At 48.8% G+C, this 20378-nt stretch overlaps 2 protein-coding genes across 10 annotated transcripts in view; both read right to left on the bottom strand.

Moving 5' to 3' along the window:
- RARS1 (arginyl-tRNA synthetase 1) overlaps positions 1 to 5275 on the bottom strand; it is a 234378-nt gene extending 229103 nt beyond the window's left edge. The window contains exon 1 of the mRNA XM_058440123.1: positions 5256 to 5275. The gene's annotated coding sequence lies outside the window, so the exon portion shown is untranslated. The remainder of the gene's footprint in view (positions 1 to 5255) is intronic.
- WWC1 (WW and C2 domain containing 1) overlaps positions 1 to 19892 on the bottom strand; it is a 181970-nt gene extending 162078 nt beyond the window's left edge. For 2 of the 9 annotated variants that reach the window (XM_032158581.2, XM_032158584.2), the window contains exon 1: positions 19529 to 19892. In XM_032158581.2, the coding sequence (XP_032014472.1) occupies positions 19529 to 19647 (119 nt within the window). In that variant the 5' untranslated portion in view covers positions 19648 to 19892. Of the gene's footprint in view, positions 1 to 2716; positions 2739 to 12711; positions 12731 to 19528 lie in introns of those variants that run through there. The other 7 variants (XM_032158580.2, XM_032158582.2, XM_032158583.2 and 4 more) reach the window with 5 other exon arrangements.
- Between the last annotated feature and the right edge of the window lie 486 nt (positions 19893 to 20378).

Below are 20378 nucleotides of genomic sequence, written 5' to 3'. Positions count from 1 at the left end.
GAGCCATCTTGTATGGGCCTCTGTAGCCTTTGACCAGAAAGGGCCTGACTTGAAGCCGACCCCTTCCTGCTGGAAGTAGGGAGGGAAGCAGATGACGGATGTCTCATGGAGCAGGAGGCACTAGGTGCTGCCTGGGAGGGGAGGCGTGAATGCATACAGGTGGGGCTGGGGAGCTGCAGTCCAGCAGGAAGAATGGCAAAGTGTAGGGCATGCTTGGGAACTGACACCAACCCAGGTGGGCTAGAAGCCAAGGACCAATGAAGAGAACTCAGCAACCATGGCTACCAATTATTGGCACCTACAAGGGTGATGGGCACTCTGCAAAGTGCTTTACTTTATTTATTCAGTTTAATCCTCATAAAAACTGCATGAAGTAGTGTGGTTATGTAAGAGAACAATCTTATTTCTTAGGAAATTCACACCAATGTATTTAGCAGTAAAAAGAAACGTATCTCCAAGTTATGCTTTTTTTTTTTTTTTTAGACAGGGTCTCCCTCTGTCACCCAGGCTGGAGTGCAGTGGCACAATCATGGCTCACGGCAGCCTCAACCCCCTGGGTCCAAGTGATCCTTCCACCTCAGCATTCCACAAGATGATGGAACCACAGGCATGCACTACTATGCCTGGCTAATTCTTTTAATTTTTGTACAGACGGAGGTCTCCCTATGTTGCCCAGGCTGGTCTTGAACCCCTGGGCTCAAGCTATCCTCCCACCTTGGCCTCCCAAAGTGCTGAATTTACAGGCATGAGCCACTCTGTGCCCGGCCTCCAACTTACTCCTAAATGGTGTTTGTTTATACATAAATATTTTACATATATCTATAAATGATATACATTATATGTATAATTTCTATATCTTTGGATACATTATATATACTCAGAGATACAGAAATGGGGTGTGTATATATATATGTATATACACACACACAATTTAAATGGTTTTTATATATAAATAATTATATATAATATATTCAGAGAGAAAGAATAAGAGAATATAAGGTAAATGGTCAACACAAAAAAACTGGTAAATCTGGGTAAAGGGTATATGGAAATTTCTTGTACTATTTTTGAAATTTTCCTATATGTTTGAAATATTAAAATTAAAGAGATACAAAAATATTACAGGGGAAAGGTCTTCTTAAGGCACTTAAAAATAGGATGAAGTAAACACTATCATTCTCATTCTTACAGATGAGGAAAGTGAAGCAAAATATGAGATGCTTAGAAGAGACGAGGGTGAGACCAGCTTCGAGAAGGTCAGCAGTGTGTCCCCCAGCACCCCAAGGGGACAGGGAAGGGGGAGGGCAGGTCAGCGCTGGGTTGTGTTACACTGAGCTGGTACCTTCTCATGGTAATGGCAGAAAAGGCAAGAGGCAAAGTTGTTTGAGACCAGAATGGGATTCAGTTTTCGATTTGTTGTAGTTTGTCGTGCTTGTCTAGACACAGAAATGATGTCCAGTGGGTATCCAGAAACAGACACCTGTGGCTTCATGGCAGAGGAGGTGGTTGAGGGCTTGGGGACACAGGACACCCCCAGGGAAGAGCAAAGAGGGAGAGGTCTCCATGTTCTACTAAGACAGAGGGAGAGGTCTCTATGTTCTACTTAGTGGGAGAGATGCCTATTTTCCACTAAGACAGAGGGAGAGGTCTCTATTTTCTAAGACAGAGGGAGAGGTCTCTATGTTCTACTTAGAGGGAGAGATGCCTATTTTCCACTAAGACAGAGGGAGAGGTCTCTATTTTCTAAGACAGAGGGAGAGGGGTCTATTTTCCACTAAGCTTCTATAGGAATAAACAGAAAAGGAATGAGGTGTCAGAGCCTGCAAAAGAAAGAGTGGCAGAACTTGGCAGCTAGATGAAAGAAGAAGGAATGGAGATGGATGTTTCTGGAAATAGGGGTTGCCTGTGGAGAGGGGGCTGGGTAGGTAGGGACCAGGTGTGAGGAAGATCTACATTCCACTATGCACCCTTTGGACCTTAAGCATGTGAACCATGCCTATGTTGTAATCATTACAGAGATACCATCTCATGGTAATGGCAAAAAAGGCCAGAGGCAAAGCTGTTTGAGACCAGGACTGGATTCAATTTTCGATTTGTCGTTTGCGGTGCTTGTCTAGACACAGAAATGTCCAGTAGGTACCCAGAAATGGGCACCTGAGGCTTCATGGCAGAGGATGTGGTTGAAGGCTTGGGGACACAGGACACCCCTAGCGAAGAGCAAAGAGGGAGAAGAGTGCAAAATGCCCCACTTCCTCTGGATGAGGATGACCCTGTAAAGGAAGGGAGTTGGGAGCACTGCTAGGTGCTACAGGAGGTCAAGGAGGATACCACTGTGTGGCCCCTGGTGACACTTCTGGAACCTTGCTCTGAGGCTGGGGTGGGAGAAGGAGGGATGGAGGTGCTGAGGCATGAATGGGGGTGGTAGAGGCAGTGGATGTGGGACTCTTCTATGTCCTTCAGGTAAACGGGCACCAGGTGGGGTTTGCAGATTGAAGACTTATTCTTGGAGAGGGAGCCCCTGAGCATATTGGAGAACTGAAAGTCCATGAAGGCCTGAAGAAAGGAAGAGACTGTTTTGATGTGAGGACCAAGAAGTGGGCCAGGTTGTGGAGGAGGCTGAAGGGATTCTAGCTGCATCTCTACATTGATTTGCAATTTGGCACAAATCTATTCCCTTGATCAGTGGTTCTCAAACTGAAGATTCCATCAAACTCACTTGGAGGTTCTCTTTACAAATGTGGAGTCTGGGTTCCACCTCCAGAGATTCTGACTGGGGTAGGGCCTTGGAACCTGCATTTGAGCCACTCCCTTTAGAGGTTCAGATGCACGCGGCCAACAGATCACACTGCTTTGAGAGCTCCTCTGCCAAAGTCAAGAAAAAAACATTGCTTGTTGCCAATAAAGTGCCATGAACTCCTGCGCAAAATGATGAAAACTCCAGTTGAAGAGGCATCACTATAGATGTATTTTATTTAGAGCTAAAAGCAAACTCAGTTTTTCTGACTACAGAACTTTCTAACTTTATCCTTTGACCTTTGGAGTCAGTGACAAGGCCTGTTATTTTCCAATCCAGCATGCTCTGATTTTCCTAATCTGTAATTATTTTGCTTTTTTTTTATTATTTGTCTGTAAGCTCCGTATAGGGTGACAGCAATTCACTGCTGTGCCTTTTCCTAGCACAGTTCTCAAAGAAGGGATGGCTTTCTCTGGTTTCGGTTTTAACCAATGTGCAGCAGAAGTGGAAGGTAACCCATGCACGGCTAAAGCCACTTCCTGCTCGCAAGGCTCAGCGTGAAGACCCACTTGACTTCTAGTGAACCCTAAACACACATTCTTTCTGAAGGATGTTCTATTGGGCAAGCAGGAATGCTGCAGACCAAGCCCACAGGCCGTTCAGGCACCAAACAGTCAAAGGCAAACTTGGTTCTCATGAAGCCTTTCATACCAAATAAGCAGATGGAGACCCCTTGAGCAGAACAGTCCACAAAAAGAAGGGTGAAATCAGCTGGGCATGGTGGCTCACACCTGTAATCCCAGCACTTTGGGAGGCCAAGGTGGGCAGACCACGAGGTCAGGAGATCGAGACCAGCCTGGCTAACACGGTGAAAATCCGCTTCTGTCTCTACTAAAAATACAAAAAATTAGTTGGGTGTGGTGGCAGGCACCTGTAGTCCCAGCTACTCGGGAGACTGAGGCAGGAGAATCGCTTGAACCCAGGAGGTGGAGGTTGCAGTGAGCCAAGATCGTACCACTGCACTCCAGCCTGAACAACAGAGCGAGACTCTGTCTCAATTAAAAAAAAAAAAAAAAAAAAAAAAAAGAAGGGTAAAATCAAAGATGTTGATCGCCACCACAGATGAGGGCATTTTGTCAACGAAATGATTCCTTGGAGGGATTTTGAAAAACCAAATGTACTCAGAAAAAGAGCTCACTCACCTTGTTCACAGAGCGAGGGATATCTGCTAAAATAAGGGTAGAACAAGCAAAGACCAAGCAAAGACAGACACTGTACAAATGGAAGAAAGTGCCAATGAAGGAATCACAGCAGTTAAAGAAGCTCTAGTCTAAATCATCAGGACTAGTTCGGGGCTGCTCTCCTTGACATCCTGGCCTGATCTACATGATGGTAAAGAACACGTATCTGCGGGGGCAGACAGACTGGGTTTGCATGTCAGTTCTGCCACTTATTAGCTATGCAACCTTGGGCAAGTTTTCAACTTTCTAAGCTTCAATTTCCTCATCTGCAGAATGGAGATGGTTCTTACCTCATAGGGTTGCTATGAGAATTAAACTGGGCGATGCATTCAAAGCACACAGCCCAGAGCTTGGCACAATCTAGAGTCATAATAAATATTAGCAATTATTAGTTCCTGTCCACAGGCTGCGATCTATATGGTGGCAGTGTCTGCAACCCATTTTCTCGGAGTCTCAAAGATGTAGATTATGTGCATAAAATCCAAACCAGGTTCAGCAAATGAAAGGAAGGCCTAGCCCCCGGCTTACAACTCTAAAGTAGCTTAGACTGGCTGGGCGTGGTGGCTCACACCTGTAATCCCAGCACTTTGGGAGGCCAAGACGGGTGGATGACCTGAGGTCAGGAGTTCGAGACCAGCCTGGCCAACATGGCGAAACCCCATCTCTACTAAAAATACAAAAATTAGCTGGGCGTAGTGGTGCATGCCTATAATCCCAGCTACTCAGGAGGTTGAGGCAAGAAAAGTACTTGAACCCAGGAGGCAGAGGTTGCAGTGAGCTGAGATTTTGCCACTGCACTCCAGCCTGGGTGACAAAGCAAGACTCTGTCTCAAAAACAAATAAATAGAAAATAAAGCAGCTTAGATCAATTTATTCAAAAGCATTACTGCTGCAGTGGGAGTTGAAGATTTTCACATTATGGCAAAAGGAGCCCAAATATCTTTGATTCTTCACCCATCAGGAAAAAAATAAGAAGATAGCCATAGAAGAGGGGAAATTACCAAACAGCAAGATAACTGACATTCCCCCAAATATTTATTTTTATTTTTTAAGATGGAGTCTCGCTCTGTAGCCCAAGCTGGAGTGCAATGGCATGATCTAAGCTCACCGCAACCTCCACCTCCTGGGTTCAAGCGATTCCCCTGCCTCAGCCTCCCGAGTAGCTGGTATTACAGGCGTGCGCCACTACGCCTGGCTAATTTTGTATTTTTAGTAGAGACAGGGTTTCACCATGTTGGCCAGGCTGGTCTTGAACTCCTGACCTCAGGTGATCTGCCGACCTCGGCCTCCCAAAGTGTTGGGATTACAGGCGTGAGCCACTGCACCTGGCCATCCTCCAGATATTTACTTCTCCACCTCCTGCAACTATTTTTTAAATACTTCCTGAATAATCTCAATTTTTCCAAGTAAAACTATAAATATTAGGTTTTAAAATATCTCATGTTCCTATGGCACTTGTCCCCTTTACAAGGTACTTTCTTTTTTTTTTTTTTTTTTTTTTTTGGGGTGGGCCAGGCATGGGTATTTTTAGCTGTCCCCTCCAGTGATCTCCAGCTACTCAGAGAGGCTGGAGTGCAGTGGCGCAATCTCGGCTCACTGCAAGCTCCGCCTCCTGGGTTCACGCCATTCTCCTGCCTCAGCCTCTCTGAGTAGCTGGCACTACAGGCGCCCGCCAGCACGCCCAGCTAATTTTTTGTATTTTTAGTAGAGACGGAGTTTCACCGTGGTCTCGATCTCTTGACCTCGTGATCCGCCCACCTCGGCCTCCCAAAGTGCTGGGATTACAAGCGTGAGCCACCGTGCCCGGCCTACAAGGTACTTTCATTTAATCTCATTCAAACTCTACAAATGTTTGTAAGGAAGGCAGATATTTACCTACAGCTATGCTTCTCCAATCTGGCTGCAACCTAGAATCAACTAGGGACTTTCTAGAAATTCCATGCCCAGGCCATACCACAGACCAAGTAAACCAGAACCTTTGGGGGTGGGCCAGGCATGGGTATTTTTAGCTGTCCCCTCCAGTGATCTGACGAGTCTAATATGTAGCAGAAGCTGGGAACCACTAACTGTTCCTTTTGTTCCCCCAGCTCCAAAGACACCTTCTCATCTCCTTGTAGAAAGGAGATCAAGACTCCTTATTCATCCATTGCAGAGCTAAGGAAACCAGGGCTCAGGAAGGTTAAGCGATTTGCTGCTAAGAGGAAGGGCCAGAAACAGAATCCAAAACTCCAGACTGGGGAGCATTCAACCCTGGCTTAATGTGCTTCTACTGCATGCCAGCCACTGAGCTACCCATTAACCAAGAAGAGAAAAGATACAGGAAATCATGCCGTTCTATTACAGCACAGGATGCTATGGAGCCTGGGCTGGGGAGGTGGGGAAGGTGTTTCTAAACTTCATTTGTAAGCTGAATCTTAATGCCAAGAAGATGTGAGGCGATGGTGAGGGCCTGGAGAAGGGAGTGTGGAGGTTCAGAGTGGCCAGCAAGGGTTTGGGAATGATATTAAAAATGCTTCTAAGTTGGCCAGGCGCAGTGGCTCACGCCTGTAATCCCAACACTTTGGGAGGCCAAGGCAGGCAGATCACCTGAGGTCAGGAGTTTGAGACCAGACTGGCCAACATGACAAAACCCCATCTCTACCAAAAAAAAAAAAAAAAAAAAAAAAATACTGGGCCAGGTACAGTGGCTCATGCCTGTTAATTCCAGCATTTGGGAGGCTGAGGTGGGTGGATCACCTGAGATGGGTGGATCACCTGAGGTTGGGAGTTTGAGACCAGCCTGACCAACATGGAGAAACCCCATCTCTACTAAAAATACAAAATTAGCTGGGCATGGTGGCACATGCCTGTAATCCCAGCTACTCGGGAGGCTGAGGCAGGAGAATCACTTGAACCCAGGAGGCAAATGTTGCGATGAACCGAAATCGCGCCGTTGCACTCCAACCTGAGTGAGAGTGAGACTCCACCTCAAAAAAAAAAAAAAAAAAGTTCATAAGCTAATTAAGGCCATTTCAACTGGCTGTGTGCACCTGTGCTCAGAAGATTCTGCAATCCTGGCCAGCGTCTGCCATTCAACCATTAACAAAATATCTCAGGTCTTTCTGAGTGCACTTAGCCAGTGGTTTACAGACTTGAGTGGGCAGCAGAGTTACCCAGAGAGCTCATGAAAACCCAGATTGCTGGGCTGTACCCCCAAGAGTTTCTGATTCAGTTGGTCTGACGTGGGACATGAGAATGTGTGTTTCTAACAGGTTCTCAGGTGAAGCTAATATACTGGTCTGGAACCACACTGAAGAACCATTGTACGAGGGCCAAAACCTTGGAGGGCCTCATGACCAGTGCAGAGGCTGAAGAAAAACCCAAGGTTCTCCACTGGCTGCTGGTAAATGTTTGTTTTACATCAGCAATAGAAATAAACCACTTACGTTTGTTTTGAAACTCCATGAGCTATTAAGGCACCTCTTAATATTCCTGTCCAGTAAAAGTCAATGTCTACTAGGAAGAAGTCTATCTTCTTAGGCATGACCAGTTTTTCCAGGGGACATTTTTCTCAGAGAGAAACAAGAAGTGGTTTACATCCAAAAAATCTAGTCCTCAAACGAATTGAGCAGTAACTCTGTAACTACAGAGAAAGTTATCAAATATATTATGGGGACTGTAATGGCTGCCATTAGAACTGCCTGGTCAGTGGAACTTGAAAATAATGAGAGATGTCTAATGTGATTATTACTAACTCTATGAGATGGATTCTAATTTATTCTCATTTTGCCAGTGAAGAAATGAAGGCTCAAAAAGATATAAGTAACTTTGACCAAAGTCACAGAACCAGCAAGTGACAAAGGTATGTAAAGCTGAAGCAGTGGTCTAGGGGAATAGCAGTGGATAAGGCCTCCCTAGAGGGCTGATGTGAGGATTCCATGAGAGCAGGGATTTGCTTTTCCTCAAAACCACCTCCCTGCACTTCCTGGAGTTGAAGTAGGGAAAGTCCCCTGGGGTGAAGGAGCCCAGGGACCCTTCCTCTCCCAAGCAGCTCAGCACAGGGGAGTCCTGGCTCAGTTCCACTGAGAAAGAGGGAGGGCAATTTCCTCTGATACTGCTGTGGCCATGAAAATACAAATTCTATACATTCTAATGAAAGAGAAGTCCCTTCGGTCTTCTGGAATCCCCTTAGACTGGCTGCTTCCCTGTGCTTGCCTGCTTTCTTCTTGAGACGGTCTCACTCTGTCACCCAGGCTGGAGTGCAATGATGTAAACATGGCTCACTGCAGCCTTGACCTCCTGAGATCAAGCGATCCTCCCACCTTAGCCTCTGGTGTAGCTGGGACTACAGGTGTGGACCACCATGTCCAGCTCATTTTTTGAATGTTTGTAGAGATGGGCAAGAAAGTGAGATCCCATCTCACTTTCAAAGTGGGATCTCACTTTCTTGTCCAGGCTGGTCTCAAACTCCTGGGCTCAAACCATCCTACTGTATCAGACTCCCAAAGTGCTGGGATTACAGGTGTGAGCTGCCACACCTGGTCTCCTGTGCCTTATTTCTTAACGAACAAGAAAAACTCACAGGATTTTGCTACTGGTCAGGCTTTGGTCAGCAAAACAAAAGAAAGTGATATATCGTCCTCATAATCACAGTGATGCAGGTAGACAGTGTTGGCTCATGAGACCATTTCCTTTAGCCCTCTTAGCATAGAGAGGACGAAGTTACTTCATTTGTCTTCAGTTTCCTCATCTGCAAAACAGGGACAATTGAGTACCCTCTCCTGGGTTATTGTAAGGAGTCAATGAGTCAGTGTATTGGTTGGTATGAGTTGGGTCAAGCCAGGATCATCATCTGGGGACCTGCAGGAAATGCACATTCTTGGGCCCCATCCAGATCCACTGACTCAAACTGAGTATTTAACAAGCCCTCCAGGTGGTTCTGATGTTTCCTCACGTTTGACAACCACCGCACTTGAAAGTAAGCTCCATGAGGACAAGCATTTTTGTTGGTTTAATCCCTGCTGAACCCCCAGTGCCAAAACAATGCCTGGCACATTACAGGTACACTATCCAATAAATATTTGTTACATGATTGGATGTGTCCAGATGAAACAGGAGAGGAGGAAAACAGACTCAGAAAGCCTGGTATTTCTACTATATTTGCACAGCTCCTTGACTAGCTGTGCCTCTCACTAATTTGTAGTAAATTCTGTGAGTTGGAGACTCTATTGTGTATCACCATTGCACTGCCAGCAATTAGCCCACCTCACCACAATAGGCTCTTGATAACAACCTACTAAAGGCCCCAAGGTCTCCCGGCTTCAAATCTAGGTTTGCACCACCACTGTCAACAGGTGTCACCAGGTCTGTCCCTCCGTCTTCCTAAAAGAGCTCTAGAGAACATCAAACCCCCAGTCATAATGCAATTTGTCTATTTAACTATTTCCCAGTCTCCATCCCCCGCGTGCACACCCCATTGCAGCAGGGACTTTGCTCTGATCCTCCACTCTGGCAACAGAGTCTGAGCACAGTAGGCACTCCATAAATACCTGCTGAGTGAATGGCCAACCCCCCGCTGGGTGGGACGTGATAAATGCCAATGCCCTTCCTGCAACACCACCATGCTCAAATCAGCAGGTCCTCAAACAGCTCTCAAACAGCGCAAAAGGGAAGACTGAGTGAGGGGACATGATATCAAAGCAGTTACAAATGAGTTCCAGAGACCTCCAGTTCCTGCATCAGCCTTTTTAGCTCTGCCATGACAACTGCAATTCATTACCCTGATTCACACACAGCCCTGGTGCCAGCTCACTGGCAAGAGTCGCTTCACTCCAGAAATTCCAAAGAAGGGCTTGCCTCCGATAAGACTGGGGGAGGAGGGGAGTTTATTGATTCATATAATGAGTGCTGCCAAGGTGGTTTGCGAGCTCTAATGTCAGTGTGGCTCAGGTGAGCCATGGCCCACCAGGAAGAGACCTGAGTTGGCAAGGAAGAAACAGGGGTTTTAGTTCCTCTACCGTTACCAATGCACAGGAGGGTAGGTTGGCCTAACTGGAAAGAGCTCCCATATGAAGGCATGATATGCACTAAGCATTGTGCTAAGACTTTCCATGTTGGATGTCGTACCCTCACCATGACTCTCAGGGGTACATAGGTTCTACTCTTATCCTTGTTCTATAGCTGAGAAGGAACTAGTTCAAGGTCACTTACTCTTTTTTTTTTTTTTTTTTGAGACGAAGTTTTGCTCTTGTTGCCCAGGCTGAGTGCAATAGCACAATCTTGACTCACTGCAACCTCCGCCTCCCAGGTTCAAGCGACTTTCCTGCCTCAGCCTCCCGAGTAGCTGGGACTACAGGCGCCCGCCACCACGCCCGGCTAATTTTTTGTATTTTTAGTAGAGACGGGGTTTCACCGTGGTCTCGATCTCCTGACCTCGTGATCCGCCCGCCTCGGCCTCCCAAAGTGCTGGGATTACAAGCGTGAGCCACTGTGCCCGGCCCCCACTTACTATTTTAAAGTGACAAAGCCAGACTTGACTCAGTGTCCTCTAATGATCTTTATGGAGAGCTTATCTATTACAGGGAATCGTGAATCGTGCGGTATGCAATCCCATGTTTGGGTGGAACCGCACACACATATACATTTTTTTCCATAGTGAAAAAATGAGCTTGTCACTTGACTTGTCTCTCGGCCTCAGTTTCCTCATTTGCAAAATGCCAGAAAAATATGATAAGCAATAGTGTTTCGCATGTGACAGACAATGGATAAGGATCTTTAAAGACAATCATGATTATTTATCACCATTATCACCAGGTGCCAGTTATTGTTCTCACTGTTAGTGATACAAAGACAAACAATGCACTTATAAAAAATTCCTGGAATACACAGTGAAATGCTCACAGCACGACTCTCCAAGAAAAGCCACGACAGATGTAGGACTGGAAGGCTGTCCCTGGGTCATCTCATCCTAGCAGCCACCTGATGCCTGCATCTTGACATTTTATCCTTCCAAGTCTGTTACCCGTCAGTGGATCCCAGGGGCTGCCCCAGGGACGAATCCAACAAGTAACTGCCACTGGGCGGGGAGGAAGCCAGTGTGGGGGCTGCTACCAAAACAGGCCTGGGCAACAGCAGGCAGCCGACTGGGGAAAGTCAGCAGCTGCAGTTGGCCTGGTGTCCTCGCTGCCAGAGAGTGATGAATGGAGCAAGAGAAGAAAAAAAAGCCAACAAAGGTGTCCCTAATCTTGATGCAGCTTCATTTTTTTTTTCTGGCTGACCATTGAGTGAGAACTTAAGCCTCCATCCCTTTTCTTTGGCAGACATTTGAAACTGAAAGATCTCATTTCTTCCCAACAGAGAGATGTCATGGGTAGAAGCATTGAGCAGGCAATTGGCAAGGGGTGGGGGGTGGGGAGAATGGGCATGTGACCCACCACACTTGTCCTTTTTCTTCCCCTCCTCCCCACTCTCTGCTCCACCCCGTCTTCCCCATCCTGCATCTTTAGAGAATATTCTCCTCACACAACAGTGAACGCCTGCCCCCTCCTCCCGCTACCCCATTATTTTTTTTTCTGCTCAGGAACTAAAGGCTGAATGGCCTGCTGGGGAAGGTCTAATAACAAAATGTCACTGTATCCAGTTTCTTAGTTTTCTCTTTCTTTATCTCACTCTGAAACGGATTCAAGGCAGCAGCAACTGAGCCTTTCGCTGTTCTACCTAAAGGTGTGCAGCCGGCTGGCCATCTCTATGCTGGGAGAGGCAAGACAGGAGTTTTTTCCCCAGATCTAGCCCTCAGCCCTGTCCAAGTAGAGGTGCTTCCCTTAGCAAATAGCGAGGAGCTGGTGATAGGGATGTCACCAGGCTACTTCCCCAAGTGAAGTGGATTCCTCTTATCCAGGGCCCCTTGCTGAACTGGAGGCTGCAGAGCCTCATCACCTAGCACCACATGTGGCTGGAGAGAGCTCCTGATAAACGTCATGGACAGCCACCTGACATTAGGTCGGCATTCCCTGCAAGTGCCACTGAAGGCTGATCAAGGCTTCTGCCACTGAGGGAACTGTGCAGCAAGATGGTGGCCACCTTCGACTCACACTTATTCTAGCCTTGTTTCTCCTTACGTGCACCTGAACTTGGCGTGCCAACCTTCCAGGTAACTAAGGCAACCTGATTCTCTTCCCTTCAAAAGGGCAGTGTTTTTCTCACAGCAATCTGGGACCCCAGGGAATTGGAAAATTGGGTCAGTTTGGCTAAGCCCTCTCCCCGGGAGGGGGAGGGATGGTGACAGAGAGGAACGGCCTTGGCTACTCATTCCCTGGCTGTTGGGAGCATTTACCCAAGCGACTTGGAAAGGACTGTGAACTCCCTGTACACACTGCATCCTTCAAAGAGTCCCTCTGCCTCCATCTCTCTCTCTTCTCCCATCCCCAAAGCTCTGGTTAGCCAGCTGCTCCCAGAAGGTGGAGTTTATGCCAAACAGTGTCCTAAGCTGCCATGAAGATCTCACTGGCTTCTCTGGTTAAGGCTCCTTAGCAAAGTCTCTCCCTGAGATCCACATCAGGTTCACCCATTTTAAGAATAAATGGTTAACTCTCAAGCCTAGCTGTCAACAGGGCACTCTGGGGCCCTGAGATGGATTAATAAACCAGGACAGAGCCAGACCAGGCTACAGCTAGTATGAGTGTAGATGCAAGAATCCAGCTAGGTGGGCTCCAGTCCTGGATGCAACACCTGTTGGTGATCTTGAGCAAGTTACTTAACCTTTTTTTTGAGATGGCGTTTCGCCCTTGTTGCCCAGGCTAGAGTTCAGTGGCGCAATCTCAGTTCACTGCAACCTCTGCCACCTGGGTTCAAGTGATTCTCCTGTCTCAGCCTCCCGAGTAGCTGGGATTACAGGTGCGTGCCACCACGCCCGGGTAATATTTTGTATTTTTAGTAGAGACGGGATTTCACCATGTTGGCCAGGCTGTTCTTGAAATCCTGACCTCAGGTGATCCACCCACCTCAGCCTCCCAAAGTGCTGGAATTACAGGAGTGAATCACCGCGCCCGGCCGGTTACTTAATCTTTCTAAATTTCAGTTCCCTCATCTGAAGTACTTACCCCATATGGCTGTTGAAAAGATAAAATGAGGTCACAATAAAGAATGCTTAGCTCAGTGGGCAGCAGAGAGTAAACATTCTATAGATGTTGGTATTGACTATTATTTTATTCCTCTCTGAGTTACCAAATCTCTTCTCCCTATTATCTATCCTAGTGTTTTTAAACCTCATTTCTTTCTTAATAATTGACATAGGATGTTCCCAGGCATGGTAGTCTCCCATGGAATACGTAGATCTTAAACTCAAGCCTCAGAAAGAGATAAAAAGCCCTCTAATAACTTGTATATAAGTCTTATTATTATACATCTGCAGGTATTAGTGGATCATTAAGAGCAGCAGCATGGAGAATAAAAGAGGTTCTGGGTAACCTCCCTGGCAGACTGGTTATAACTCTCACTTAAGAAACCTTGTTGGGTGGGGCACAGTGGCTCACGCCTGTAATCCTAACACTTTGGGAGGTTGAGGCAGGCGGATAACTTAAGGTCAGGAGTTCGAGACCAGCCTGGCCAACGTGGTGAAACTCTGTCTCTACTAAAAATACAAAAATTAACTGGGCGTGGTGGCATGTGCCTGTAATCCCAGTTACTCGGGAGGCTGAGGCATGAGAATTGCTTAAACCCGGGAAGTAGAGGTTGCAATGAGCTGAGATTGCACCACTGCACTCCAACCTGGGTGACTGAGCAACACTCAGTCTCAAAAAAAATAAAAAATAAAATAAAAATTAAAAAAAGCTTGTTGGAACATGACATTAGACTACAATAACTCTAAATCCATTTTAATTGATTATAAAAATAGGAATTCACTTGCAATCACTGGACTGTAACCATTTGACATATAGTAAATTCCTATGACACAACTCACAAATGATTGTGACACACGACGAATGCAACTTCCTGGTCTATACAATCAAAAAGGATTATTGGGAATAATGCAGCCATACACATAAAATATGTGTGAATTATTATCATTGATGAGAAGGACACAGATCTGACTTTCAGTAAAAAATTTATATAAGAGAAAGAGAAAAAAGAAACTTTTACTAGACTCGAGGTTGGCATTTATTTTCTGTGTGACCTTGGGCAAGTCACTTGTCTCTGGTTCTCAATTTTTTTTTTTTTTTTTTTGAGATGGAGTTTCACTCTCATTGCCCAGGCTGGAGTGCAATGGCGTGATCTTGGCTCACCGCAACCTCCGCCTCCCGGGAGGGGAGTGTGTGTGTGGCTCCTGCCTCATCCTCCCAAGTAGCTGGGATTACAGGCATGCACCACCACACCCGGCTAATTTTGTACTTTTAGTAGAGACGGGGTTTCTCCATATCGGTCAGGCTGGTCTTGAACTCCCGACCTCAGGTGATCTGCCCGCCTCAGCCTCCCAAAGTGCTGGGATTACAGGCATGAGCCACCGCACCTGGCTGGTTCTCAATTTCATCAGTGAAGCGAGAAGCCTGGATTTCACAAACAGAAAGGTCCACTCTAGCTGCAGAACTGGGTAGATATGCAGCCTCCACTTGATGCTGGTGTTTCACAGGTACTTTCTAGTAAAAGTTAAGGAACTGGCATTCCTGAGTGTCCCCTGCATGTCAGACTTAATGCTTGCTGCCCTACCTACCTTCACTTACTCATCACCCATAACTACCCTTGATGGTTGATGGACATCTCCCCATTCATTAGAAGACAAATGCAAGGTTCAGGGACAATATGTCAATTACCGAGGGCAGATCCAAGATTCCAGGAGCCAAAGACTCACTTATCCACATTTGCCCTCTAGGTGCCCATGACCTGGCCACACCAGAATGGCCACAGGTAAGTGAAATCATGCCTGTTTTAGCTCCATTTCCCAAGGCCAAATTCCTTAGGCACTGGAGCAGCGGTCTTGATTCTGCAGCTAACTCAGCAGGAAGTAAAATGAGGCAGTGGTTAGAAATGTGTGTTCTGGTGTGAGCCCGCCTAGTATTTACATCACAGCTCCACAAAGGTCGAGGGGCTTTACCAAGCCTCCCTGAGCATTGGGTAATTCAGGTGGGTAATAATTGTACCTAGTCCCAGGGTTGTTAGGAGGGTTTAAAGAGATAACCTATGTAAAGCTCTCAGCAGACTGCCTGAATATAGTAAATACCCAATCATTATTTGCTACCTAGCTAAACAGGAGGGCTTTTGATGGTGGCAAGCAATTTCCAAGCTTATCTATGGCAGGAGTTATGAACCTGGGGTCCAGGAGGTCCCTGAAATTATGTGCAAAAACCTTTTCTCTAGGAAGAGTTCTGAACCTTTATCAGTCTCACAAGGGTCTGTGACCTGACAGAGGTTTAGACTTTTTGACTGCTGTAGACCTGACTTCCTACCATATAAATTATTTCTGAAATAACAGGGTTAGCAGAAGATCCTCAAGTCGTGGGAGAAGTTGCTGGATCCTCTCAGCACGGCCTCTCCAGCCACGTGTGCCTGCGGTACTTACCACACAGACCCAGAAACTGCCCAGAATTCCCAGGTGGTTCCTACCAGAAGGTCTGAATACAAATCGCACAACAAGAAGGAATCAGGCTGCAGGAACCTTCTCTGGGAGGCCCAGCCCCAAAGATCTATTCTTCCTCTGAGAACAATCGGTGCATTTGTTTTGCGTACCACGAAGTGAAATACACAGGACGCTGGCCCCTTCGCTAGGAGCTCACAAAAGCACCCGGAGTTACTCCGCAAAAGGAGCACGGCTCCAAGGTGCTGTTCAGACCTGATCCACAGCACCTGATTCCCAAAGGGCCTGTCACCTTCCCAGTCTGGCCTTGACTCAGGAAAAGCCTGTGGTGCTGCTGGAGCCTTTGGCCCAGTGGGCAGGACCCAAGCTGCCCACTGGACCCTCTCCGGTTGTTGGGACAACCATCCTCAGGAATTTCGGCCTCCCAGTCTTCCCCTGGGTGAGAAGGGGAGAGAGTTGGCAAGGCTGGCTGCTTGGCTGCTCTTCCAACCCCCTGGTGAAAGGGGAAGCTGAAAACTGGATTCCCTACCCCCAGCAGCTCCTGGCCGGCCAGCACACAAAACAGCTCAGCCCCAGAGGGAGGAATGTGCCAAGACATTCTTTAGGGTTGGTAACCAGAGACGCTATTTTGTCCTTGGTGGCTAAGAAATCACTTTTCTGACTGAAGGACCATTTGACTTACTTCTTTTAAATTCAGGGGAATGGGTGGGCATCTCCATGATTCAGGTAAGGAAAAATCCAAGGCAAATACACACACACACACACACACACACACAGTGGAATTTTTTAGTGCAATTTTTTGCCTCACAGCATTAATTAATTGCAGGGATATAACTACCTTGGCAGAATTTTTTCTCCCCAACCCACCACCCCCCAAAATAAGTTTGGCTCTTTTCAGCTTTGTTAAATTTCTTCCTCCTTTTTCTCATAGCCCATCCCTGTTCCCCCTTCTCCTCTCATGGAGTCTGGAGAGGTAAGAGACGCAGAAGGGTTTGAAATAATATTTAAGAGCTGGCAGGCCCTTGAAGACCATCTAACCAACCCACTTCTCAAGCACTCAAACCTCAGAGAGGTCAAGTGATTTGCCCAAGGCCACACAGACAGGACTAAAAGGCAAAAATGGGGTATGCCGGAGGGAAATTCCAGAAAACCACAAGTGGCTATCCTCCAATTAGCTCTTGTCCAAAACACACAAAGCTGGACCACAATAGTGACCCCCAGAGATGACCTGAGACCCCCCCTCAGGACCCCAAGTTCAGGGGCCCAACACCAGCCCAGTGCAGGTGGGATGACAAGGAGGTACAGAGATGAAGCTTATAAACCAGTGACACAAGGCCAAGCGTGGTGGCTCACGCCTGTACATGGTGGCTCACACCTGTAATCCTATTACTTTGGGAGGCTGAGGTGGGCTGATTGCCTGAGCTCAGGAGTTCGAGACCAGCCTGGGCAACACGGTGAAACCCCGTCTCTACTAAAATACAAAAAAAATTGGCTGGATGTGGTGGTGTGCACCTGTAGTCCCAGCTACTCCGCAGGTTGAGACAGAAGAATCGCTTGAACCCAGGAGGCGGAGGTTGCAGTGAGCCAAGATCGCGCCACTGGACTCCAGCCTGAGCGACAGAGCGAGACTCTATCTCCAAAAAACAAAAACAAATACACAAAAAAACAAAAGCAAACAAACAAAAAAACCAATGACACAAGATGAAGAAGGTGAGCTGCTCACCTAAGTGCCACTATGTTTCTGCCACGTCTTCATGGCTTGCCAATCTGCCTAAAAACAAAGGCTGGGCAGGCGAGGTGCTGGGGCCTTAGGCTGGCCACAGTACCTAGCTAAAATGTACTAACCCTTTTTTTTTTTTTTTTGCCTATCTTTTTTGTTTCCCCTTTATGACAATAGATATAACTAGTTTCCCATTTGTGAAAATGGTACACAAATTTTTAAAGTGAGTTGATCTAAAGTCAAGGAGTAAGTAAGCAATAGCACAGGAGGAAATAGCAAAGAAAAATCATGGAGGTGGTCCATGTAACACTAAAATTTGGGAGATTGTGCTCCAGCCAATCAGTTCTTCATAGAAGCTACTTGCTTGCCCTTTTCCAAGGGTAAAGAATTACTGTTGAGAGGAGCCTCCTATTGCTGTATTAAGTCCCCAGACACATGATTATCAGTGTTGGCAGGGGCGGTCCTTTCCCTCCAACAGGACGTCCACCTGCTAATAGCACACAGGCCTCCGTAAACTACAGGGACCTAAATTGGGGCAGGTCACATATGTTTGAACTTGTGTCTCTTTTGAGAAAAGGACAAGAGAAAAGGCACTGCCAAGTTCACCAACACAGTAACAGAGCCGGCAACCGACCCGAGTAGGGGTGAGGAAGCAGTGTGTCAGGGTGACAAGTTTGAAGGTTAGAACTTTAGAGCTGGTGAAGAACTGGTATGCAGAATGGCAGAAAAATCAAAACACTTGAGCAAATCACACCTCTGGGCTTCAAATTTTCTCTTATGTTTCAAATGGGAGTTGGGTTCTGATCTACGTCCCTTCCAACTTTTAAGCATCCCAATATTCCCTTCCAAGCAAACCTTTTAAATTCAGGGAAATGGGCTCCCCCATCTGACAAACAGGGAAACTGAGGCTCAGAGGTTGAAGCAGCTTGCCTAAGAGATGCTCTCTAGCACTAAATATTTACCTTCCAGACTACATTCATGAGACATTCAGCATGGTGCTGAGTGTAGAGGAGGCATCCAGGAAGTGCTGAATGAACGAACGAACGAATGAATGAATGAATGAACGTAAGTGCTCCCAGAAACTACCGAGAATCTCAACTCTCATTTTCTTTCTGCTTATTTTCTTTTTTTAACCCACATCTTGCTACACACACTTCTGGGACACCTCCACCCCTACCACACAAGATGAAGAGTCCAAGAAATTGACCTTGGTTGCTTTACAGGGACCTGACCCCCAAGGTCACAGACAAGGTTTAAAGTCTACATTCCCCAAGACACTCTGCCCACAGACCGTGTCAACAACATCGTGGTCCGGGGACTCCAGGACATACATGGAGAGGATGAATATATGTGTGTGTGCAGCATGTGAGCAAAGAAATGCCAAACAACCAGGAGAAAGTCTGGAGAGGTAAGAGCCACACCGAGCCATCTCAGGCTCCACCTGCCTCTGCACATCATCTCAACCTACAGCGACCTGGTGCCCACCAAGGTCAGGTCCCGCTGGTGCAGGGCTGAGGAGCCTCGCCGCCCCCTCCGCCGACCAGGGAAGAAAGGGAGGAGAAAGAGGCGAGGGGCAAGGCTTTCCGGGAGGCCTCTCACCTCCATCTGCATCCTAACAGCTTCCAAGTTGCTGCCAGATTCCTGGATAACCAGTCTCCCTCATCTGCCCTCCCCCGCTTCTTCACTTCCTCCCCACCCTCGGGTTTCAGGGCCCCCTGGCTGCCCCTGTCCTGTTCTCAGCAGCTTCCAAGGCACCTGTCAAAAGGCACACCTCAGGTTGCCTTCCCCTGCGCCAAGTGCCCTCTCTCCAGTGGTCTCCCACGGAATCCTGGGGTCCTGACCACCCCCTCCAAACCGGACACTTCCCCATCCCCATCCGCCTACCCCCACGCTGGGTGGAAGCCTCCCCGGGAAGACCCGGCTTCACCCGGCTAGGTCGCTCCCCCAACCCCCGCCCCCGCCCGACCTCTCTTCCTAAAGGGGGCGGGCGGGGCTAGAGCTTAAGGTCAAAACTCCGGGCAGGTGCCGGTTGGGGCCTAAGTCCTCCAACTGGGGATGGCTGTGGGGCAGCCTGGGCCAGCTCCCCGGCAGGCGCCTCCTCTCGGTAGCCCACTGAGGTGGGAGCAGCGCTCCAGAAGGTTGCGGGGAGCAGGGGGTGGCGAACTGAAGAGAGCTCAAGAGGCACGCAGAGCTCCCCCGCCCCCGCCCAGTAACGGCCGGCGGCTCCAGCGGCAGGTGGGGGCCTGGGCGGGGGTGTGGGGGAACGGAGGAGTGTCCCAGGGTCCTACCTGTCCCGCGGGTCGATCCAGCTGGTGGTGCGGTTCGTGTGGTCTATGTAGTAGACCTTGCCGTCGAAGTCGCGCGCCTCCTCCCAGCCCTCCGGCAGGGGCAGCTCCGGCCGGGGCATCTTCCCGAGCGCTGCCGGCGCTCCCCCATGCAGCTCTCGGCCGCAGCGGGGGCTCAGCGGCTCCAGCCGGCCGCTCTTAGCCCGGGCGGCCGCCGAGGCACCATGATCGGAGGGGTGGCGCCGGCGGATGGGGGGCCCTAGTGGGGGCCGGCCGGGGTGGCGCCGCTGTCCATGCGGCCCTGCGGCCCCGACCCGGCGCCGCCCGCTCCTCCCGCCGCCGGCCTCTCACGCTGCCATGTGCGTCCGCAGCGGCGCGGTGCGAGCCCGGGTGCGCGCCCAGCCGGCCGGGCAGAGCAAGCCGAGCGCCGCCGCCGCCGTCTGCCCTCCTCCGCCGCGCGGCGCGCTGCGCCCTCCACGCCGCCGCTGCCGCCTCCCTCCTCCCTGCAGCCGGGTGCCGTCCCTCCTCTCCGCTCCGCCGCTCTGAGCTCGCCGGGTTTGTGACTTCTGCCTCCGCCAGGTGCGGCTCGGGCGGTGCAGGTAACCGCGCTGCCCCGGAAACGGGAGGCGGAGCGCCCGGGCGCCTGGGTTCCCGGGTCCCCTCCCCGCGCGCAGCGCCTCGAGGGCGGGTCCTAGGGCCCGAGACGCGCCCCCTCGTGGGACAGTCCCAGCCGCCGGCCACCCCTACGCTGCCCCTGCCAGGGGAAGGAGAGACCGCCCCTCACCTGCGTCCCAGACCTAGGGGGCTGGGCCAAAAGCCTCTCTTCCTGTACTTAAAACGCTCCTGTCTCTCT

Source organism: Hylobates moloch, unplaced genomic scaffold (assembly GCF_009828535.3).
Source record: "Hylobates moloch isolate HMO894 unplaced genomic scaffold, HMol_V3 SCAFFOLD_6, whole genome shotgun sequence".
In the NCBI taxonomy this organism is placed as follows: Eukaryota; Metazoa; Chordata; class Mammalia; order Primates; family Hylobatidae; genus Hylobates; species Hylobates moloch.
This window is presented reverse-complemented; position numbering and strand designations above follow the sequence as displayed.